The 23,967-nt window shown below is 37.5% G+C and overlaps 1 protein-coding gene across 1 annotated transcript in view; it reads left to right on the top strand.

Moving 5' to 3' along the window:
- The window catches only part of LOC123680627 (echinoderm microtubule-associated protein-like CG42247), a 43,932-nt gene extending 21,441 nt beyond the window's left edge, over positions 1-22,491 (top strand). The window contains exons 4-19 of the mRNA XM_045618612.1: positions 2,013-2,204; positions 4,910-5,255; positions 6,497-6,635; positions 8,654-8,803; positions 8,911-9,082; positions 9,506-9,601; positions 14,474-14,611; positions 14,671-14,802; positions 14,873-15,001; positions 16,456-16,584; positions 16,659-16,787; positions 17,018-17,180; positions 17,996-18,178; positions 18,234-18,329; positions 18,543-18,657; positions 21,825-22,491. Of these exons, the coding sequence (XP_045474568.1) occupies positions 2,013-2,204; positions 4,910-5,255; positions 6,497-6,635; positions 8,654-8,803; positions 8,911-9,082; positions 9,506-9,601; positions 14,474-14,611; positions 14,671-14,802; positions 14,873-15,001; positions 16,456-16,584; positions 16,659-16,787; positions 17,018-17,180; positions 17,996-18,178; positions 18,234-18,329; positions 18,543-18,657; positions 21,825-21,978 (2,463 nt within the window). The 3' untranslated portion in view covers positions 21,979-22,491. The remainder of the gene's footprint in view (positions 1-2,012; positions 2,205-4,909; positions 5,256-6,496; positions 6,636-8,653; positions 8,804-8,910; positions 9,083-9,505; positions 9,602-14,473; positions 14,612-14,670; positions 14,803-14,872; positions 15,002-16,455; positions 16,585-16,658; positions 16,788-17,017; positions 17,181-17,995; positions 18,179-18,233; positions 18,330-18,542; positions 18,658-21,824) is intronic.
- Positions 22,492-23,967: the final 1,476 nt, after the last annotated feature.

Below are 23,967 nucleotides of genomic sequence, written 5' to 3'. Positions count from 1 at the left end.
AACCTTGACAGGCTGACCCCACCACTTTTTAACCAGCTGGCCCGTGGACGATGAATATTTATGATTGGTGACTAGCGGAGTGGGGTACGTACGCTGTTTCGGTTCATTCTAGCATCGCATTTGATATCGGTTGGTGTTCTGCATTCCTTCCTCGATAAGGATTTCCCGTTTGTTGACTCCTCGAGAGGAGTCATGCTAGAGTACGATTTTGATGAATCGACGCCCTTTGCGGTCGTCTCCACGTCCATGGTGAGTTGATTATGATGGTTTTTTTTAAGATTACTTCGGAATTTTCGACTAGAATTTGATGGAGAAATAGATAGAGTTGATACGCAGTAGGATGTCTTTGTTTCAAGCGATTTTGTTGAGCTTTGAGTGGTCCGTTTCAATTCACGAATTTCTTTAGATAAGAATTTATTTTATAATTAATTTTTTATCATTCCTAGCTTGATCTTCAACTTCTGAAATTCAAACAACTTTCTTTCGAGTTTTAGCTTCGATATTCATTGAATTCTTGCATTCAACGTAATATTTTTGTCTGCAATGTGATTTTTTCCTATTCATTAACATTTTCTATTTGCTTACTTTCATTTCATGCTTAAGCATCATTGATCTTTTAAGATTAAGAGGATAAGCAACCAACAAGAATACCTATTCAACTTTAGCGAAGTTTATATAGAGCTATAATAAAAAAGATTATTTTACACGCTTCTAAAATCTTATAAACCTTCCTTTAACGTTAATATCTTCAAAGCAAAAACCATCAAATGACCAAATAAGGTTGTTTTTATTCTTCATTTTTTTTGCTAGCTCCAACGAAATTTTGCAAAATATACAGGCAAGGTGAAACTGTTGACCATTTCCCAATTTTTTTACAATGTAGTTACAAACAAGATTCGTCGAGTGTTGTTTTGTAGGTTCATTCGCCATTTTGCAACCTCGTCTACTTCAAAATATAAAAGGTGTTTTTTTTTAGAGCTATAGAACTTTAAATTGCAATAAAACAACGATGGATTATTCCATTGACATGAATTTTATTTATCCGCGAGATAATCTTGTGGCATTACATTTTAAATATGATTTCTGGCATATGACCGCCACGGCTGGCTCGGATGTAGTTCAATCTGGACGTCCAATTTTCGATGACTTTTTCCAACATTTGTGGCCGTATATCGGCAATAACACGGCGACTGTTGTCTTCCAAATGGTCAAGGGTTTGTGGCTTATCCGCATAGACCAATGACTTTTTATAGCCCCACAGAAAGTAGTCTAGCGATGTTAAATCACAAGATCTTGGAGGCCAATTCACAGGTCTAAAACGTGAAATTATAGGCGGTCACCAAACGTGTCTTTCAATAAATCGATTGCGGCACGAGCTGTGTGACATGTTACGCCGTCTTGTTGGAACCACAGCTCCTGGACATCATGGTTGTTCAATTCAGGAATGAAAAAGTTAGTAATCGTGGCTCTATACCGATCACCATTGACTGTAACGTTCTGGCCATCATCGTTTTTGAAGAAGTACGGACTGATGATTCCACCAGTCCATAAAGCGCACCAAACAGTCAGTTTTTCTGGATGTAACGGTGTTTCGACATACACTTGAGGATTAGTTTCACTCCAAATGCGGCAGTTTCGTTTGTTGACGTAGCCATTCAACCAGAAGTGCGCTTCATCGCTAAACAAAATAAAATGGACGTAGTGCGCGATACGTATTCCGTACAGAACCATTATTTTCGAAATAAAATTGCACTATTTGCAAGCGTTGTTCAGGCGTGAGTCTATTCATGATGAATTGCCAAACCAAACTGAGAATAAATCACTTGACAGCTGTTAAATCGGTCGCCATCTTGAACAGTAATGCCAACTTAAAGTTATATACCTCGAAAAAAACACCCCATAGATATATAATAATGAACTTTAAACTCGGGCCAATCGTTACTCGGCTGTTGGTCCTTCGATCGCGGATCTCCTCAAACACTTGTTTATCCTATCTATCTTTTCTTTCTTAGGCTGCCAGCTACGGCAAGAAGAACGGCATCTGGTACGCCGCTCCCGCGGGTGCCCAGGGATGGAGCAAGGCGCCCAGCAGAAAGGCGTCGATAGCGGAGGCAGAAGCGGCGCCGCCCCCCGGAGGCGGTCCTGTCAAACCGAGCTCCGGTCGTGTCATCAGAATTATCAACAATATGGACCACACTGTGCAGGTTAGTAAGGATGGGGTGGGCTTGCGTCGAATGGGGATGAGACCGAGGGGCGGAAATGAACGGTTTGGGGACACTTCGACGAGACGCTGGGTGCGTCCATCTTCGTTTTACGCGTTTCCGCTTGTAGACAGGGTGTCCCACAAGGAACGGTCCTAAGTTCGCTGAAATTCATTATGAATAATTTACTGATGTACTAACGTTTGTCTCAGAAGTTTTGGCACAAATTTCAACTATTTGCGGAAATCTTAAAAACTCAAAAAGTCGAGTAGGCTCTGAAACGAACAGTCATTCAATGATTTGTTATTTTAAGGCTCGACCAATTAAAGATTTCTTGGCTTTTTTGTCCAGAAGAGGATATAATGAAGACTAGGAAGCGGAAAACGATAAACAATAAAAACTTCAGAAGATTGTGTATTGTTGAAAACCTTGGACCTTTAAATTTCTTTCGAAATAAAAATGTTGTTGTTGAAAAAACCTTCAAATAAACCTGTCTCGAAAAATTGCAGTAAAACCGTATCTTCCTTTGAAAATTGTATGAATAAATTGCTGCCAAAACTTTTGAGACCTGCGTTATTGAAAATTTGGAAAATTAGGTTTGACATTTATCATTATGCATTTAATTCAAAATTAATTTCTGCTAGTTAGGACCTCATCCATTAAATTTACTAGTGAATATGAGGTAATTGAATAGACACAAGTTGAGATGACTAGTTAGGCCCAGGTCTCATTAAGTAAAGTATCAGGCCAATTGAAAAGTCCCCACTCTACCATAGTAAAACAAATTTTTTTGGCAAAATTCGATTTTATTATTCTATATAGTTGCCTTCGAGGGCGATACAGCGATTATAGCGATCTTCCAACTTTTCGATACCATTTTTGTAGAACGATTTGTCTTCCGCTTCAAAATAGGCCTCAGTTTCGGCGAATACTTCTCCATTGGCGCTAAATTTCTTTCCAGCGAGCATTGTTTTGAGGTCTGAGAACAGGAAAAAGTCGCTGGGGCCAGATCTGGCGAATACGGTGGATTCAGATGCAATTCGAAGCCCAATTCATGCAATTTTGCCATTGTTTTAATTGATTTGTGACACTTGAAACAAATGAAATGAAACAAATCGTTTTTCAACGATTTCATCCTTTAAACGATCCAATAACGCTATATAATAATCGCTGTTGATGGTCTGGCTCTTTTGGAGGTAATCGATGAATATGATACCTTGCGCATCCCAGAATACTGATGCCATCACCTTGCCAGTTGACTGTTGTGTTTTTCCTTGCTTTGGAATCGGTTCACCGTGTGCAGTCCACCCAGCTGACTGTCGATTGGACTCCAAAGTGAAATGATGGAGCCATGTTTCATCCATTGTCACATATCGACGCAAAAATTCAGGTTTATTGCACTTAAACAACTTCAAATACTACCACCGCCATCTGTGCATCAAACCGGGGACTTTTCAATTGGCCTAATAATACTAGTTTCTCAGGTTAGTTTTTGATCAAAATTTTAGAAACATCCATCCATCGCAAAAATGTGAAAAATCAATTGTGATCTGCCTCTCAGTGTCATATGTACTCAGAAATGCGTCTCTACTGTTATGGATCGTATATATATTTTTTTTTGAATAATTCTAGTGACCCCCCATGTAAGTTTGATGGGTCAAAAAAACTTATTTACCACAGTTTTTATGTAGATAAGTGAATAAATAAATATATAAGCTGCGTTTACTTTCTGGTGATTTTATTTTGTAATTTTAATTTTAAATGATTTGATCCAATAACTGATAAAATGATACTTTCTTTTTGAATTTTACGCCGAGTCTTAATCTCAGGTGGATTCAATTCAAATTCAATTTGATTTTAAAATTTAATTAATAATTTGAAATTCACTAACTAAGTAAACGCAGTTTATATATACGATCCATAACAATTGGCGCCCAACGTGGGGCCAAAAAAGATAGTATCATTTTATCAGTTATTGGATCGAATCGTTCAAAATTTAAATTACAAAATTAAATCACCAAAAAAGTAAACGCAACTTGTATATATACGATCAATAACAGTACATACTCCTACTTCTCTTGAGGGATCTCTTCCCAGGCTACTTATACACTGTTCCTTCCGATTCTGTATATGATGTGGTAGATGGAATAATCTTCTTTCCAGACGTGTTCAATGAAAAAAATATCGACAAGACTAAAAGATCGAGACAAGAAATAATTCTGGCTAAATGAGATAGCGCATTCTCTTGTTGGAAAATTGAGTTTGTGAGCTTCCAGGATATAACAACGCACAACGGTTATAATGTCTCTGATGAACACCAAGGATGAACTGCTTCCATCACCAATAGCTCTCTTATGATAAATCCAAAACTGTGGGAAAACATGCCTTTTCTTAAAAAATTGGAGGATCTCTTGTTTCACCACGTTGTCCAAGAGCCCGAAGAGGGAGTCAAAATTAAAGACAATGGTATTCCATTCAAGACTCCAGTTCAGCCAGGCAAGCATGAGAAAATACAGATCCTCAATTTTCTCTGCAAAGGCACGTGAACCACACTGATGATGGTATCACTAGGCTATTTTTATGGAAGCAGATCACTCCAAGGTTGATCAGAAGCAACATAACCACTTTGTCTTAGATCCAGAAAGTGGTAGAAGCACACGATCTGTCTTCTTAAAGCTTCTTAAACGAATTCACTTCTGTTCCAACAGTGCAGGGTACTCCTGAACCTAAGGACAACCCAGCCCTTCGAGGAGGTGGTCGAGGACCTAGGCCAGGTCCTGAAAATGAACGGGGCAAAGAGGATGTATACAGTGTCGGGTCAAGAAGTTCGAAGTTTCTCTCAGCTGAGAAACGAATTCGCTGACGTAGATACTTTTTATCTCGGTGTTGGTAGTGTTGGTTCAGTCAACAACCTGATGATGTCGCCAGTGAGAAGAGGACGTGCGAGAGTGGTCAATACTGCCATCGTTGAGGACCTAAGCAAAAGGAGGTCCAGGAGCAAGAGCAGACCCAGAGCGCTGTACGCCCCTGAGAGTGAAATCGTTAGGACCAATGGTAAGAGTATCTTCTTTCGTTTTTAGAGCTTTTAGACCTATCGAAACTCTTTTGGCTATTACTTCTTGAATTCAAGGGTCTTTACTTTGTAGTGGCCTTTGAAATGTTCTTCAACGGTTCTCACTAATACTGGGAACTAACTTTTATAATAACATTTCGAAATTGACAAACATTGATTGAGTATCATCTCAGAGTAATAAAATAAAGGGTGCTTTTTTTTAGAGCTATAGAACTTTAAATTGCAATAAAACAACGATGGATTATTCGATTGACATGAATTTTATTTATCCGCAAGATAATCTTGTGGCATTACATTTTAAATATGATTTCTGGCATATGACCGCCACGGCTGGCTCGGATGTAGTCCAATCTGGACGTCCAATTTTCGATTACTCTTTCCAACATTTGTGGCCGTATATCGGCAATAACACGGCGAATGTTGTCTTCCAAATGGTTAAGGGTTTGTGGCTTATCCGCATAGACCAATGACTTTACGTAGCCCCACAGAAAGTAGTCTAGCGGTGTTAAATCACAAGATCTTGGAGGCCAATTCACAGGTCCAAAACGTGAAATTAGGCGGTCACCAAACGTGTCTTTCGATAAATCGATTGTGGCACGAGCTGTGTGACATGTTGCGCCGTCTTGTTGGAACCACAGCTCCTGGACATCATGGTTGTTCAATTCAGGAATGAAAAAGTTAGTAATCATGGCTCTATACCGATCACCATTGACTGTAACGTTCTGGCCATCATCGTTTTTTAAGAAGTACGGACCAATGATGCCACCAGCCCATAAAGCACCAAACAGTCAGTTTTTCTGGATGTAACGGTGTTTCGACATACACTTGAGGATTAGCTTCAATCCAAATGCGGCAGTTTTGTTTGTTGACGTAGCCATTCAACCAGAAGTGCGCTTCATCTATAAACAAAATAAAATGGACGTAGTGCGCGATACGTATTCCGCACAGAACCATTATTTTCGAAATAAAATTGCACTATTTGCAAGCATTGTTTAGGCGTGAGTCTATTCATGATGAATTGCCAAACCAAACTGAGAATAAATCATTTGACAGCTGTTGAATCGGTCACCATCTTGAGCAGTAATGCCAACTTTAAGTTATATACCTCGAAAAAAAACACCCGTTATTATCAATTCTTATTCAAATGTCGTGAACTACAATGTGGCATTCATTCAAAGAGACTCTGCTAATTTTTCCTGATTGATTACATTTTTCCATACAGATTATACCCTACTAGAAGTACTGAAAGAAGAACCTATAAGAGTTACCATTAAAGGCCTTAGAAGAACATTTTATCCACCTCTGCATCATCCGCCTATGGATAATACACCACCAGATAAAAAACTCCAGTTGGAATGGGTGTATCCTTTTTAGATCTATGAGGTTAACCTTTAATATCTCAAGACCACAACATTGTTGTCGTAACGTCTTCAAATAAAAATAATGAGTGCATTTCTAGAACAAAATGCTCAATCTGCTAGAAAGCTATCTCTCCTCCAATTTCCCCACTAAGCGCCATTAATGTGCCAAAGCACCCCTTGAGAAAATTACCCTCATCATCTCTGGGAAGTTTTGTTGCCACCTATAATCCACGCCAGAGGCCGAGCACAAAGTCCATACAGATCGATACTTTCGGACCGCACCTCTCTCTTCGAAAGCATTATGCCAAATTGCAGTCGGACATGAACACATATTTGAATTTATGGGGCCTTATGCAGATTTTCCGATCTTCAAATTGCATTTATGGGTTGGTCATTTGTTTTAGTCGATCGCGCGTCAAATGGCGTGCCATCTGTTGGTCATGAAAGATTCATCGGGAATCGAAATGGAGGTGGTAACAGCCATGTTGGATCTTTCGTTCTGAATTGTTGCATTTTTCAAATGATGGTGGGAGTTTTTATGGTTCTGGAGTAGTACATATTGCCTTAGGACAGCTCAGAAGGACCCAACAAATTTTGCTGAGGGCATTTCAGCTCTGGAAGATCGATATTATTGACAATCTTTAGGCTTGTACAAGTCTGTGTGTATTCCTCCAGATTCCTCCTAATTCCCAAGCTTATTGAAGTCCCGGAGAAATCAAAATAGGCAAGAACGAGACCTTTTTAGTCTGGGTGCTCAACTACTCGGGAATTAAGAGGAATGAAGAGGAACACATACTTGCCAGTAAAGGAGCAAACTCCTTTCATTGGTATAGCTTAACGAACCTACAAGAAAGAGCTTCAGGAGAATCAAAAAACCGAAGGAGAAACCACCTGGTGGAATCTTCCTAGGTTGGATCATTCCAATTCTTTCGACACTACAAGCTCCAAGAAGCATCTGGATCTTAGCAAAAATATGCTACACCTTCTCACTGGATTCCTAAAAGAGCATTGCCGCCTCAGGAAGCAACTCATGAGAATAAGTCTAGCAGAAAACGAGAAGTGCAGATTCTGCAGGAAGGAGGATGAAACTCCGGATCTCTCGATGACAGAATGCCTCACCATCTCTAGTCAACGCAAAAAATGCTTTGAACTAGAGACTTGTAGAAGTGAGGAAGTAGCCTCCTTGAAACCATCCCAGATACTGGAGTTCATTTGAACTCTGGAACTGAAGGATGAGCTGTAGGCTAGGCGAGAACAGCTCTAATGGAGGACACAATAGGCCATAAGGTCAAGGTGCAATGAATCTAAATCTATTCCTAAGCTTTCATTGCTGAACTGCTTCCCTGAAGTATCTTTTTCCTAGTCCAAAGAAGGTTTCAGTACTAGCTCTAGCGGCCCAATGCCGCTCTACCAAGTTCATGGACTTCTTCATTGCTTTCAATACCAGTAAGCCCTGGCACCCAGAGCAGAGGTTCTCTTTTGCCTGCAGCCAGATGTTTCATGCTATTACATCACCATGTCAGCAATGAGCTTTTATTTTATGATTTCAAGTTCCTCAGCATGCCAAAATTTCTTGTTATAGTTTATATGTGCATCTGTTTGGTGTTCTTTTGAAGACCCTCTTGAGCATACTTATATATAGCTAAGAATTCTTTCTTCAAGACATGGAGTTCCTGATGCAGAGATAAAGAATTTGAACTCACCTGCTTACCTTACACTTACTAACATGTGTTTTAAGATGTAGAAGTGATCATCAAACTTTTGTATACGTCTTTGACTGATAAAAGACAGTGTTTCAGGAATAAGAACAAATTTCTTCTTCTTTTGAATGGTGGCTGTGGCCTCTTCATTTGATGTGGTGGCCTCTAGATTGTCATGATTGATTTTTACCACCTCTACATCCTTTATTCTTTTTTTATCAATCTTGTTGTGCTGCTGTTCATAAGTGAGCATCAACAAGACCTAAGAAGAATTAATTAAAAAGTTCTTGAACGAATTTTCCTTAATTCTTGAAATAGGTACGGTTATAGAGGAACAGATTCTAGGAAAAATTTATGGGTACTACCAACAGGCGAACTTTTATATTTTGTAGCAGCAGTTGCGGTAATGTACGATAGAGATGAAGATGCCCAAAGACACTATACAGGACATACGGAAGACATACAATGGTAATATATTTTTAATTTGTTAACCTTCAAAATGAGAATATAATTATTTAGAAGTAATCTACATGATAATAAAGATAAATATTTCATCCTAAAATATTTTTTGGCAGCATGGATCTGCACCCATCAAGAGAGATGGTTGCTTCCGGTCAGAGAGCTGGAAGAAATAGGAAAACGCAAGCCCATATAAGGATTTGGAGCACAGAAACCCTGCAAACCCTCTATGTGTTTGGTATGGGAGAATTTGAGGTTGGAGTAGCAGCTGTATCGTTTTCTCAACTGGTAAGTCCTTAAACCAGACAAAAAAGTATCTTAACTGATTTGAGTCTGAACCCTCGGTCTACTTCTTTCACTACGTCAACTCATGGTCTTGCTCTTCCAATAGAGTGGATGTAGTTAGCTCTATGAATTCAGTGATTCCTATTTTCAACGTAGCTTCATTACTGCTTCGCTAAAATTTTGCAGCTTTTTGACCTTATTGATTTTTCTGAAATAAACCTATCTTTTTTTAATTTTGGCATCAACTGCCATTTGAAATTTTTTCAATATTGATAAAATCATCTACTAGATTAAACATACATATAAACATTTGTATAGAAATGGATTAAAAAAAAATAATAATAATAACTGCACTTTATTGGCCACTGAATGAAAATAATGTAAAAAACTGTCAAAACTGTACTAATTCTTGTTTTAATTTCTCAGAACGGTGGTAGTTATGTTTTGGCAGTGGATGCTGGAAGAGAGAGTATCCTCTCAGTTTGGCAATGGCAGTGGGGACATCTGTTAGGCAAAGTTGCGGTGAGTATCTATTTCACTCTTCAATAGTTCTTCTTTTGGTTAATTTTCTATAATTTTCTTTTATATGTTTATTTCATTGAACATCTGTAATTTCAAACAGAACGTCATCGAAATATCAGTTATTCTCGATGAAACGGGAGGTTTTAATTTTCTGCTTCAATATGAAGAAATCTGCGGCAGAGGCTCATCGAATGCTCTCATATACCTATGGTGAGGCCGCTATCAGTGAAAGAACGTGCCGGGAGAGGTTTCAACGCTTCAAGAACGGTGATTTTGACGTCAGAGACCAGCATGGCGGTGGAAGAGAGAAGGTTTTCGAAGATGCAGAATTGGAGACATAACTTGATCAATACTCGTGCCAAACGCAACAAGAATTGGCAGGATCATTGGGAGTAACGCAACAAGCCATTTCAAAACGCCTGAAAGTCATAGGAATGATTCAGAAACAAGGAAATTGGGTGCGTTGAAACCGAGAGATGTTGAACGGCAATTGTTTGCTTGTGAACAGCTGTTTGCAAGGCAAAGACGGAAAGGATTTCTGCATCGCATTGTGACTGGAGACGAAAAATGGGTTCATTACGATAATCCCAAGCGCAGAACATCATGGGGATATCCCGGCCATGCTTCCACGTCGACGGCCAAACCGAATATTCACGGTTCCAAGGTCATGCTCAGTATTTGATGGGACCAGCACGGCGTAGTGTATTATGAATTGTTAAAACCGACTGAAACAATCACGGGCGATTGTTTTCGAACGCAATTAATGCGTTTGAGCCGAGCATTGGAAGACAAACGGCAGCAATACAACGAGAGGCATGATAAAGTAGTTTTGCAGCATGATAATGCTCGACCCCATGTTGCGAAAGTGGTCAAGATATACTTGGAAACGTTGAAATGGGAAGTCCTACCCACCCGCTGTATTCTCCAGACGTTGCTCCCTCGGACTATCACTTGTTTCGATCAATGGCACATGGCTTGACTGACCAGCACTTCCGGTCTTATGAAGAAGTAAAAAATTGGACCGATTCGTGGATCGTTTCAAAAGATGACCAGTTTTTTCAACGCGGGATTCGTACGCTGCCCGAAAGAGGGAAGAAAAAAGTGGTCAGCGATGGACAATACTTTAAATCATAACTGTATAACCAGTTTTTTAAGAATAAAGCTCCGAATTTCGGAAAAAAATACGGCGGAAGCAAAGTTGTATGCCTATATATATTAAATTATATTTTATATGAATTAAAAGGAATGGAATATTTTGAAATATTTAATAGATTCAGTCCTTACTTGGTGGAAATTCATATTGAATTGGTAAAAAAAAATATAAACATGTAGGGAATCTATCGATTCCCTCTAAAATATTCTAAGTCCGGGAACGAAAATCCTATAAACGGAATTGAGTTCAGACCAGTCTACAACTACAACATATGTTCAACACTTGCACCGACAACGAGAAGATTAAAGATTTTCACATCTGTTCCCGAGACCGACGAAAAAATACATGTAACGACCCAAGTGACCAGCAACCCTAAGAATCGATTAGACAAATTATCATCTTCTTCAAACTCTTTTAGTGGGTTGGAAATAAATTGGATAAGTGTTTTTATCCCGTTATTTTATTTTCCTAAATTGTCCTTGGCCGTGAATTACTTTAGTCACAGTATAAGGACCACAACCCACAAACAAAACTCTTCTTAAAAAGGATCTGCAGAGCGACGTTTTCAGATATTCGAGATATTTCCTCCGTTTAGATTTCAAGAAAACTTTGCAGGCTGTTATTAAACCATCCAAACGGTGAATTATTAGCAATCAGTTGGCGTTTTCAAGAACAGATATGTCGAAGGCGATTAGGGCCGTTTCATATTCGATGGAATAATCAAGTCGACCCTCCCATCGTGAAAATTGAAAGTCCGCTATACAGTTCAAGGTCCTTTTTTCTTCCGGAGCGGTCATTTGTTTCACGTGAACAACACACGAACCTCGGCCGTGTTTATGTAGATTTCCCGAAGAATGAATCACACGGACTTTGGGACGTGGCGGGGCAAGAAGGTTTTATCTGCATAAAGACGGGGGTAGTTGTGCTGTTCCGTTGGGATAGGTTAGGTTTGGTCTGTGTAGGTTTTTAGGACGATACTTATACAGAGCGAGTTTTGAATCAACTCGATTTTTATAAATCATTCCTTTTTCGAGAATAATAATGAACTTTCTTATTTCATATGGACCACCCTGTATATTTTTTGCCTTTTGAAATCCTTAAGAAATACTGAACCTTTTTCAAGTAGTGTTTCCTATACCTCGTTCTTTTTTTGTAATTCTTATAAAAGGTTTCACACTGATGACACTTATGGATAGTAAAGGGTTTCCAATAGGAATGATACAATTTAAAATGGTTATAATGGTAATAGTGTGTGATATTTTTTAACATTTCTTATGTCATTTGTGTTCAGCAGGTTATGCCATTTAATCATGGGATGAAACAAACTTCAACAACGTTTGCAAAATGTTGAATTGTTCAATCAAATTTAGTGCTCATTTGTGAATACTGAGAAAAATTTAAAAAGAATTCGAGAACGACATTATTAAGTTAATCGCCTCACTATTCTAGACGAATTTGAAAGTGATTTTTTTAGACGATACAAGAGTCAAAGCACTGAGTCATACTTGGTACCACATTCAAATAATATCGTCCATGAATTCTTCTTAAATTTCTCTCAGTATTTACAAATGAGCAATGATTTTGATGAAACAATTTGACAGTTTATAAACGTTGTTGAAGTGTGTATCTCTCTATGATTGAATGGCATAACATACTGAACTAACTGACAAAAAAACTGCAACAACCAGAAGAAGCTGTATAAATTTAAATTTTTTTTTTGGTGAAACATAGATAGTATAGCAAAGAGCAAATGATTGAATTTGTGAGAAACAAACGAAGGATTTACAATTTTTTTTAATAAATTTGATAAATATGTATTTGTCCACCGCGATTATCTATACACATCCCAACGCGTCTCGGCATTGATGCAATAAGATGGTCTATTTCTTCTTGAGGGATACTGCCCCAAGCTACCTGTACTTCATGTCTCAGAACCGCCAAAGTCCGTGGAGGCTCAGGTAAATTTCCAAGCCTTCTACCCATTATATCCCAAACATGCTCTATGGGCGAAAGATCGGGGAATCTGGGCGGCCATGGCAAAAGATTCACATGGTTCGCTTCGAAAAAGTTCAAACTGACTCTGGCAACATGAGGTCGGGCATTATCTTGCTGAAATATTGGATTCTCGAGCCGGTTAAGGTAATGGAGAACATATGGCTCCACTATTTCTTGAAGGTAAGGCAACGCTGTCATGTTGCCTCGAAAAAAGACTAAAGGTGACCTACTTGCATGTGCAATAGCATCCCATACTATAACGCCTACTGTCCAGTGTACATGACGCTCAACATCAAACTGAGGTTCACGTCTTTCTCCTCGACGTCGTCTAACCCTTCTTTGGCCATCATGTGCGCCCATGGAGAATCGAGATTTAGCAGAAAAGATTACCTGATGCAATTCCACATTCCAATGTTGTCGTTCTCTACCCCACTATAATCGTTGCCGGCGATGCTCAACCGTCAGTGATAACACAAGATGGGGTCGATAATTCTGTAGTCCAAAAGACCTTATACGAGGGTAAACCGTTTGGACAGGTACAGGATGGCCTTGTTCTCCTAACCTCTCATCAACCAAAGATCGAGTTGTCGCAAATCAGTCTCTAATGGACATAAATCTTAGACGTCGATCTTGAACTTCATTTGGGCCCCTTCGACATCCGGTGCCTACTCTTCTTCGATTTCAGGCATTATCAAACCACGCTTGACAACATCTCATAACAATAGTTGGATTTCTATTCGTACGGTTAGCGATTTCTCGAAATGACAACCCCGCCTCTCATAGACCAATAATTCGACTTCTTCCAAATTCACTTAGCTGGCGATAAATTCCACGTACACGTGCTCTAGGCATTTTAACAACAACTAAACATCGACTTTAGACCTCCTCGAACAGCTGGTTGGTTGTAAATTTTAAAAAACGATTACAATCTTTAAGTAAGAAAAATTGTTTACATGAAAAAACCTTCACGATTTTTTCTCCAAATTCAATCATTTACTCCTTGATTTTCTAACTATGTTTTACCAAAAAAAATTTAAAATTTAAACAGCTCCTTCTGGGTGTTGCAGTTTCTTTGTCAGTTAGTATATCCATAAGTGTCACAAGTGTGAAACTTCTTATGAGAATTGTATATTTTTGGATTTTTTTGGAAAACGCCCCTTTATCAGGGGTGTATTTTGAATATTGTGATTCGTATATATTTTGAACATTAATTATTATGTTCAAAATTATATTGCAATAACCAGAGTAATTATAAATCCAGATAATAGTCAATATTGATCGTGTTATGTTATTATAAAACAAAAAATTCCTCGCAAAATAGTTAAGGGCTCGGCTTGACTCGAAGATTTATCGCATGTTACGGTTTGAGAATTTAATATCTAAGTTCGACGAGGCGAAACGATAATATAATTGCATTTTAATTGCACGCAATTTTTTTGTCGCAGCGCTAGACTTATCTGAGATCGCGGTTTCCATGTTTTGGTGGCGGAAAAGGATCATTTCAGTCTGGCGGGAACAGGTTATTGAACAGAATTATTTTGTGCAATCATGAGATTTTATTTCGAAAATTTTGCAGTAATATCAAATTGTTCTTCTTTGTCCTAATTCTCTGAAAATTATGTCGAAGTCATAAGTCAAAGTTAAATGCAATCAAGTACTCCTAACCTCACCTAACCTAAAATTTGAATCTCTAATATTGATCTTATTCATTTTTCTTCTCCCAGACATTGCAAGAAGACCTGACTGGGGCAGTTTTCCACCCTCTAGATGACAACCTAATGATCACCCATGGTAAAGGTCACCTGACCTTCTGGAACAGGAGGAAAGATGGCTTTTTCGAAAGAACAGACATCATCAAACCGGTAAAATTCAACTTATCAAAAAAGGCGTGAGATTTCTGAATAATTTTTCCTATTTGCAGCCTGCAAGAACTCTCATAACAGCTCTACAGTTTGAACAAGACGGTGATGTCATCACTGCTGATACCGATGGTTTTATCACTGTATACAGTGTGGACAGTGATGGTGCATACTTTGTAAAAATGGAATATGAGGTAATTTTGTTGTTGGGTAGTTTGTTTTTGTTGTTTAGATATCTTACGTGTTGTTTTTTTATGATTCAAGGCACATAACAAGGGAGTGAGTGCTTTGGTGATGTTATCAGAGGGAACTCTCCTATCTGGTGGTGAAAAAGACAGGAAGATATGTGCTTGGGATTCTTTGCAGAATTATAAGAAAATTACTGAATCGAAGGTGAGCTAATCCTCTTATTATTCATTATCCTGGAGATGATTGGGTTATGTCAATTGAAAATTCCCCGGTCTACCATAGTAAAACACATTTTTTAGGCAAAACTCGATTTTATTATTCAACATAGTTGCCTGCAAGGGCGATACAGTGATTATAGTGATCTTCCAACTTTTCGATACCATTTTTGTAGTACGATTTGCCTTTCGCTTCAAAATAGGCCTCAGTTTCGGCGATTACTTCTTCATTGGCGCTAAATTTCTTTCCAGAGAGCATTCTTTTGAGGTATGAGAACAGGATAAAGTCACTAGGGGCCAGATCTGGCGAATACGGTGGATGCAGAAGCAATTCGAAGCGCAATTAATGTATTTTGCCATTGTTTTCATTGATTTGTGGCATTGTCTTGATGAAACAGCACCTTTTTTTCTTCAAATGGGGCCGTTTTTTAACAATTTCATCCTTTAAACGGTTCAATAACGTTTTATAATAATCGCTGGTGATAGTCTGGCTCTTTCGGAGGTAATCAATGAATATTATATCCCAGAATACTGATGCCATAACCTTTCCAGCTGACTGTTGTGTTTTTCCTCGCTTTGGATTCGGTTCATCGTGTGCGGTCCACTCAGCTGACTGTCGATTAGACTCCGGAGTGAAATGATGAGCCATGTTTCATGCATTGTCACATATCGACGCAAAAATTCAGGTTTATTGCACTTAAACAGCTTCAAACAGCTCAGAATCATCAACACGTTGTTGCTTTTGATCGATTGTGAGCTCGCGCGGCACTCATTTTGCAAACAGCTCTCTCATCTACAAATATTCGTGAATGATATGATGTACACGTTCAGATGATATCTTTACAATGTCTGCTATCTCGATCAACTTCACTTTACGGTCATTCAAAATTATTTTCTGAACTTTTTTTATTTTTTCGTCGGTGACAGCCTCTTTTGGGCGTCCACTGCGTTCACCGTCTTCGCTGATCATTTCACCACGTTTAAACTCAGCATACCAATCAATGATGGTTGATTTTCCTGGTACAGACCCCGGAAACTCTTCATCAAGCCAAGATTTTTCTTCAACTGTATTTTTTCCCTTCAAAAACCAATACTTCACTTCATCAGCACACGAAATTCTTTATTTCCATCTTTTTTCAAATAACAAAAGTAGCTACACTCACAACGCAATATCTCACAAACTAATGGTCGGTCTGCTGTCAAATTTTGACACGTATCGTTTGAAGGTTGGTAGTAACTAAAAATTATATGGATTTAATACAAGCACCGCCATCTGTGCATCAGACCTGGGACTTTTCAATTGGCCTAATAGGTTAGGTTGAAAACATATGTTTTCTGATATTGAAACTTATACCTAAATTTTCTATTTTCTCTTCTGTCTCTATAATTTTTTTCTGCTTTCAATATATTTCCTTGAAAAAAAAAACTTTTCTCTCATTTCAGCTTTCTGAATCAGCCGGAGGTGTCAGATCTATTTACCCCCAAAGACCAGGGAGAAACGATGGTAACATATACGTGGGAACCACCAAAAACAACATTTTGGAGGGGTCCTTACAGAGGAGATTCAACCAGGTAAAAGAATTCCACAACAAGACACAACGTTAGCAATTTTTTGGGTTCTCGATCCTAATTTTTTGTGGCTTAAGGTTGTCTTCGGTCATGGCCGTCAACTTTGGGGCCTTGCTGTCCATCCTGATGACGAGGTGTTTGCTACAGCTGGTCACGATAAGAATATCGCGCTTTGGAGGAAGAACAAGCTGCTTTGGACCACGCAGGTAAGGATTATTGTGTGTATGTTTGTCTTTCTTTAACAGTCAAACGGAGCTGGGGATTGTTCCAATTTTTTGCATAAAAATACTTCAGATACTAGAGAGTGACTTGAGCTTCATTTCGTTCTGGAAAGTTTCCTCTTTTGGTTCTAAAAAAAAATTACAAATTGGTTGAAACGCGATATGATTTTTTTTTGTTGGACAAATCACAAGACTGGATGAGTTTATTGTTTCAGGTTGCCTTCGAATGTGTGTCCTTGTCCTTCCATCCGTTTGGTATTGTGCTGGCTGCCGGAAGTACAGAAGGACATTTGTTGATCATCAACACTGAGAATGGTGTGCTGTCGAGTACAATTAGAATATGCGGATCGCCACTGAGCTGTATAGCTTTCAATCCAAGTAAGATTCGATTTATTATACCTCTTTTTATGTGAAGTGATTCAATATTGTACTATTTTTTGATATCCTATACCTATATTTTATACTATTTCAGCCAATTCTACATATAAAAACAGGGGATTTACTTAAGAAAACCCCTTCACCTTGAATAAAACCTCAAGAGTTATCGAGGAAAAACTTGAAATAGGGAAAACCGCAATTTCTAATTGAGTAGAAGTAGTCTAAGACTTCCGGAACACATAGAAGTAAACTAAAATTCGGTGTTTCGAAAACTAAATTTGACAATCAATTTTTTTCTGCGAATTTCCATATTTTATATAATGAAATATTCAAGATATCCTGAAAGCCAGAACAGATTAATTTTTCTATAGAAAAATCATTCAAAAGTTAAAGCATTCAAAACAACATTGAATTCTAACCAAAAACAGATCGCTACATCAAGAAGAAGCTTTACAATGAAAATAAGAAATAATCCTCACAAAAATAAAACAGAGCTGAATCAATAATGAAAAAAACCCATTCTTATATGACATTCGGTTCTTGGAAACTCCCACTTACGTCACTGATGACGTCATTTTCAGAGAAATGGCGTGTTATAGTTGCCTTTTTGGATTTCACTTTTTCTACGGCTATTTCTCTTGGAAACTCTAAGGCTAATTGAAATAAATATCCATTGGACTGAAAACCGAAAAACAATGTACTAACAGTTTTTAAACTAACTCCTAAAGGTAGGGATACACGCTGCGATAACTATTGTCGCAGTTTTGTACCTATTTCTTTTGTGAAGTCTTGCTGACTCGACTCTCTTTTTTCAGCTGGCGACATGATAACAATAGCGTCTCAAAATGGCAGCATATACCTCTTCAGGGTGAGCAGGGACGGATTCTCCTACAAAAAATCGAACAAAATTAGGGGTTCCCAGCCTCTGGTCCAGTTGGATTGGAGCACAGACAGCAATTACATTCAAACGGTCACAGCCGATTTCGACTTATGTTTCTGTGGGTTTTTAGCATTCGATTACTAGGCAATTGTCTTATATTATATTCTTTTCAGGGGATGTCAAGTCTCTATCTCCAGAAAAAAGTCCAATCGTTATGAAAGACGTCAAATGGTATACACAGAATTGTACCGTTGGTTTTATGGTTTCAGGTGAGCCAACAAAAAAATTCAAATTTCCGTCTGTGATAAGCATCTGAACACACAGATTTCGTAACACTGTCAATCCAAACCATAGAATACATCCTAGTAATCTGTGTTCCTCTTCTTTTTAGTACAGTAGCACTTCGTTAAGCGAAGTAACTTTTGCTTTTAGTCATTTATAACTATAATATTAACCACTTATAATTCTTTGTGATTTTTTAGGCATGTGGAATAACAGATTCTATCCAATGACTTCCATCATAAGCACAGCAAGCAGATCAGCCGCCCATGATCTCTTAATTTCTGGTGATACAGATGGTTACTTGAGGCTTTTCAGGTGAGATATTTAAGAATATTCGCATATGAATGAGACCTTTGATCGACAAGTCCAAATTTTACACAATTATACTAAATTTTCAAGGATGAAATGAATAATATCGGGAACCGAAACGAACCATGGGGAACCCCACCATCGTCAATATATACTAACTGACAAAGAAACTGCAACACCCAGAAGGAGCAGTTCAAATTTTAAATTCTTTTTGGTAAAACATAGATAGTATAGCAAGGGGTAAATGATTGAAATTTGGAAAAAAAAAACATTGTCCACCCTGTACCAATTGGAATCAACATGTGATACATTTTTGGAATCAGCTCAACTAGAGTTATCGGAAAATTGAGACGAAATGGGGGTGTTCCATTTGAAAAAAATGACGTAGACGTCATTACTCGAAAGTAATGGTGGATTTATGCACCGTACCTAAGAACTAAGGACTAATGGTGGATTTATGCACCAGTCCTAAGAACTAAGACTAAACCTAAGAACTAAGACCTAAGAATTGAACGCTAACAAATCAATGAGGGCGTTTATGCACGTTTCCTAAGAACTAAGAACTAACACTAGCAGGCCAACTGTTAACTAAGAACTAAGGGCTCAGGTAAAATATGGAAGTGCACGTGCGCCTCATAGAATTTCAATATTAACGAGTACCAGTTTCTATCATTTTATGTTCTTTATTCGTGTTTATCGATGAAAAGTATTTTCACAATAAATATCAACGTAAAACATCAAAGTAAAGAACAAATAGAAAGTAGTTCGAGCACGTGCGCATGCCTTAACTAAGAACTAACAAGAGAGTGCATAAACGCCACTGAATTCTTAGGTTTAGTTCTTAGTTCATAGTTCTTAGTCCTTAGTTCTTAGGTACAGTTCATAAATCCACCATAAGAACTATGAACTAAGAACTAAACCTAAGAATTCGGTGGCGTTTATGCACTCTCTTGTTAGTTCTTAGTTAAGGCATGCGCACGTGCTCGAACTACTTTCTATTTGTTCTTTACTTTGATGTTTTACGTTGATATTTATTGTGAAAAAATTAAATTTGATTTTTTCACTAAGCACTAACAAGAGAGTGCATAAACGCCACTGAATTCTTAGGTTTAGTTCTTAGTTCATAGTTCTTAGTCCTTAGTCCTTAATTCTTAGGTACGGTTCATAAATCCACCATAAGAACTATGAACTAAGAACTAAACCTAAGAATTCAGTGGCGTTTATGCACTCTCTTGTTAGTGCTTAGTGAAAAAATTGAATTTAATTTTTTCACAATAAATATCAATGTCAAACATCAAAGTAAAGAACAAATAGAAAGTAGTTCGAACACGTGCGCATGCCTTAACTAAGAACTAACAAGAGAGTGCATAAACGCCACTGAATTCTTAGGTTTAGTTCTTAGTTCATAGTTCTTAGTCCTTAGTCCTTAATTCTTAGGTACGGTTCATAAATCCACCATAAGAACTATGAACTAAGAACTAAACCTAAGAACTTAGAACTAAGAATTGAACGCAAACAAATCAATGAGGGCGTTTATGCACGTTTACTGAGAACTAACACTAGCAGGCCAACTGTTAACTAAGAACTAAGGGCTCAGGTAAAATATGGAAGTGCACGTGCGCCTCATAGAATTTCAATATTAACGAGTACCAGTTTCTATCATTTTATGTTCTTTATTCGTGTTTATCGATGAAAAGTATTTTCACAATAAATATCAACGTAAAACATCAAAGTAAAGAACAAATAGAAAGTAGTTCGAGCACGTGCGCATGCCTTAACTAAGAACTAACAAGAGAGTGCATAAACGCCACTGAATTCTTAGGTTTAGTTCTTAGTTCATAGTTCTTAGTCCTTAGTTCTTAGGTACAGTTCATAAATCCACCATAAGAACTATGAACTAAGAACTAAACCTAAGAATTCGGTGGCGTTTATGCACTCTCTTGTTAGTTCTTAGTTAAGGCATGCGCACGTGCTCGAACTACTTTCTATTTGTTCTTTACTTTGATGTTTTACGTTGATATTTATTGTGAAAAAATTAAATTTGATTTTTTCACTAAGCACTAACAAGAGAGTGCATAAACGCCACTGAATTCTTAGGTTTAGTTCTTAGTTCATAGTTCTTAGTCCTTAGTCCTTAATTCTTAGGTACGGTTCATAAATCCACCATAAGAACTATGAACTAAGAACTAAACCTAAGAATTCAGTGGCGTTTATGCACTCTCTTGTTAGTGCTTAGTGAAAAAATTGAATTTAATTTTTTCACAATAAATATCAATGTCAAACATCAAAGTAAAGAACAAATAGAAAGTAGTTCGAACACGTGCGCATGCCTTAACTAAGAACTAACAAGAGAGTGCATAAACGCCACTGAATTCTTAGGTTTAGTTCTTAGTTCATAGTTCTTATGGTGGATTTATGAACCGTACCTAAGAATTAAGGACTAAGGACTAAGAACTATGAACTAAGAACTAAACCTAAGAATTCAGTGGCGTTTATGCACTCTCTTGTTAGTGCTTAGTGAAAAAATCAAATTTAATTTTTTCACAATAAATATCAACGTAAAACATCAAAGTAAAGAACAAATAGAAAGTAGTTCGAGCACGTGCGCATGCCTTAACTAAGAACTAACAAGAGAGTGCATAAACGCCACCGAATTCTTAGGTTTAGTTCTTAGTCCTTAGTTCTTAGGTACGGTTCATGAATCCACCATAAGAACTAAACCTAAGAATTCAGTGGCGTTTATGCACTCTCTTGTTAGTGCTTAGTGAAAAAATTGAATTTAATTTTTTCACAATAAATATCAACGTAAAACATCAAAGTAAAGAACAAATAGAAAGTAGTTCGAGCACGTGCGCATGCCTTAACTAAGAACTAACAAGAGAGTGCATAAACGCCACTGAATTCTTAGGTTTAGTTCTTAGTTCATAGTTCTTAGTCCTTAGTTCTTAGGTACGGTGCATAAATCCACCATTAGTTCTAAGTTCTTAGGTTTAGTCTTAGTTCTTAGGACTGGTGCATAAATCCACCATAATTCACTCTGTATATTAGATTATTAGTTTGAAATACGGTAAATTAAAATAAAAAATCGACGTGTTTCAGGATTATTTCTTAAAATGGTCTGTTTAGCTAAAAATTCATATAGTGGGCTCTGTTAATTTTGCCCTCTTTCGCAGGTACCCTTGCCTGAGCCCAAAGGCGGAGTACAACGAGGAGAAGCTGTACAGCGGGACAGTGGCGTGCGCCCGGTTCCTCTTCAACGACAGGAACGTGGTCACGGTTGGCGGTACAGACGCTGCCTTGATGCTGTGGGAACTGACGGAAGAATAGCAACAAAAGATTGGGTATTACAGGAGACCACGTTTGTTGAAACAAAGAGTGAGATATGTTGATTTTGGAGATTACTTTGATTCGGATCTGGACTCGGATCTGGAGAATTCTTTCGAGGTGCTGGCGTTGAGGAATTGAGAACGGTTTTTGGAAATTCGAATTTCTCAATTTTGGGTTGGAGTAATATAGAATTGCCCATAAACAATTTTGGGTTGAGCCTTGAAAAGTTGTAAAATAATAAGCGAAGCAACTTAGACCATAAATGGAAGAAACTTTTCCTTTTCTTTTTAATAGGGAAGTAATTCTAAAATTTATTTTAAAATAATTTTGATAAAGTTATTCTAAATGAACAAGATGTTACTACCTCATTACAGGTAGAAAAAAAGCTTTTGTTAGAACGTTCGTAGTTTTTAAAAGTATTCTCACGTGGAAGAAAAATACAGGGTTGGGACTATTTGGAGGGACACTGCAGGGATATCGAAAACCGTTAGAGATACAGGGTGGCTCAAATGACAAAAAAGTTGCGTTATTTAGGGATTAGTGTGTTGGTGTTAACAGATCCGAAATATCTCCGATGGTTCTCGAGATATCTCGAAAAAATTGAAACTCCGAGATTTTCTTTTTTTCTGTATAACTCTTTTGTTTCTGGAGATGAGTTCACGAAATTCTGTTTGTAGCCATTATCCAATATAAAGATTCTAATGGTGTCGTCGGATTTTTTTTTGTTTTCCATTGTTGCAGAGACTCGATAGTCATTTTTTTTTCTTATGGACGCCATATTACTTTTCCTTATGAGGTGATAAAGGAAAAATTTACGAATTCAACAGTGTATCACACTCTACAAAAATGTTGAGTGTAGCTACGCAAATTTGAACTTCCTCTTTATTTTTTTGGTTAAGTAGTAGGCTGGTGCCAGAATTGTCAAATAACTTGTCACTTGGTTCAGTTGTTATGTGAAACCATCACTTGATTTTTGTAAAAAAACCTATCCTATTTGATAAGTAACGTCCTATTAATTACATAATCATGCTGATACCAACACTCTACACAGCGTACAACTGGCAATGTCTATAGAAATTGTTCTACATAATTTAAAAAAAAAATCGAGTGATGGTTTCACATAACAACTGTCAACAAAGTCATTTGACAATTCTGATATTTCAAATGGAATGGTTACGAAAATAAATTGTTATATCAACATGATAAATGATTTGATGGTGGATTTATGCACCGTACCTAAGAACTAAGGACTAAGAACTATGAACTAAGAACTAAACCTAAGAATTCAGTGGCGTTTATGCACACACTTGTTAGTTCTCAGTTAAGGCATGCGCACGTGCTCGAACTACTTTCTATTTGTTCTATACTTTGATGTTTGACATTGATATTTATTGTGACAAAATTAAATTGAATTTTTTCAAATACACCTAATACTTTTCATCGATAAACACGAATAAAGAACATAAAATGATAGAAACTGGTACTCGTTAATATTGAAATTCTATGCGGCGCACGTGCACTTCTATATTTTACCTGAGCCCTTAGTTCTTAGTTAACAGTTGGTCTGCTAGTGTTAGTTCTCAGTAAACGTGCATAAACGCCCTCATTGATTTGTTTGCGTCAATTCTTAGGTCTTAGTTCTTAGGTTTAGTCTTAGTTCTTAGGACTGGTGCATAAATCCACCATAAGACTAAACCTAAGAACTTAGAACTAAGAATTGAACGCAAACAAATCAATGAGGGCGTTTATGCACGTTTACTGAGAACTAACACTAGCAGACCAACTGTTAACTAAGAACTAAGGGCTCAGGTAAAATATAGAAGTGCACGTGCGCCGCATAGAATTTCAATATAAACGAGTACCAGTTTCTATCATTTTATGTTCTTTATTCGTGTTTATCGATGAAAAGTATAGGGTGTATTTGAAAAAATTGAATTTAATTTTTCCACAATAAATATCAACTTAAAACATCAAAGTATAGAACAAATA

This window comes from Harmonia axyridis, chromosome 5 (genome assembly GCF_914767665.1).
Source record: "Harmonia axyridis chromosome 5, icHarAxyr1.1, whole genome shotgun sequence".
Classification (NCBI taxonomy): domain Eukaryota; kingdom Metazoa; phylum Arthropoda; class Insecta; order Coleoptera; family Coccinellidae; genus Harmonia; species Harmonia axyridis.
Note: the sequence above shows the minus strand (reverse complement) of the source record. Positions and strands in the feature narration are given on the sequence as shown.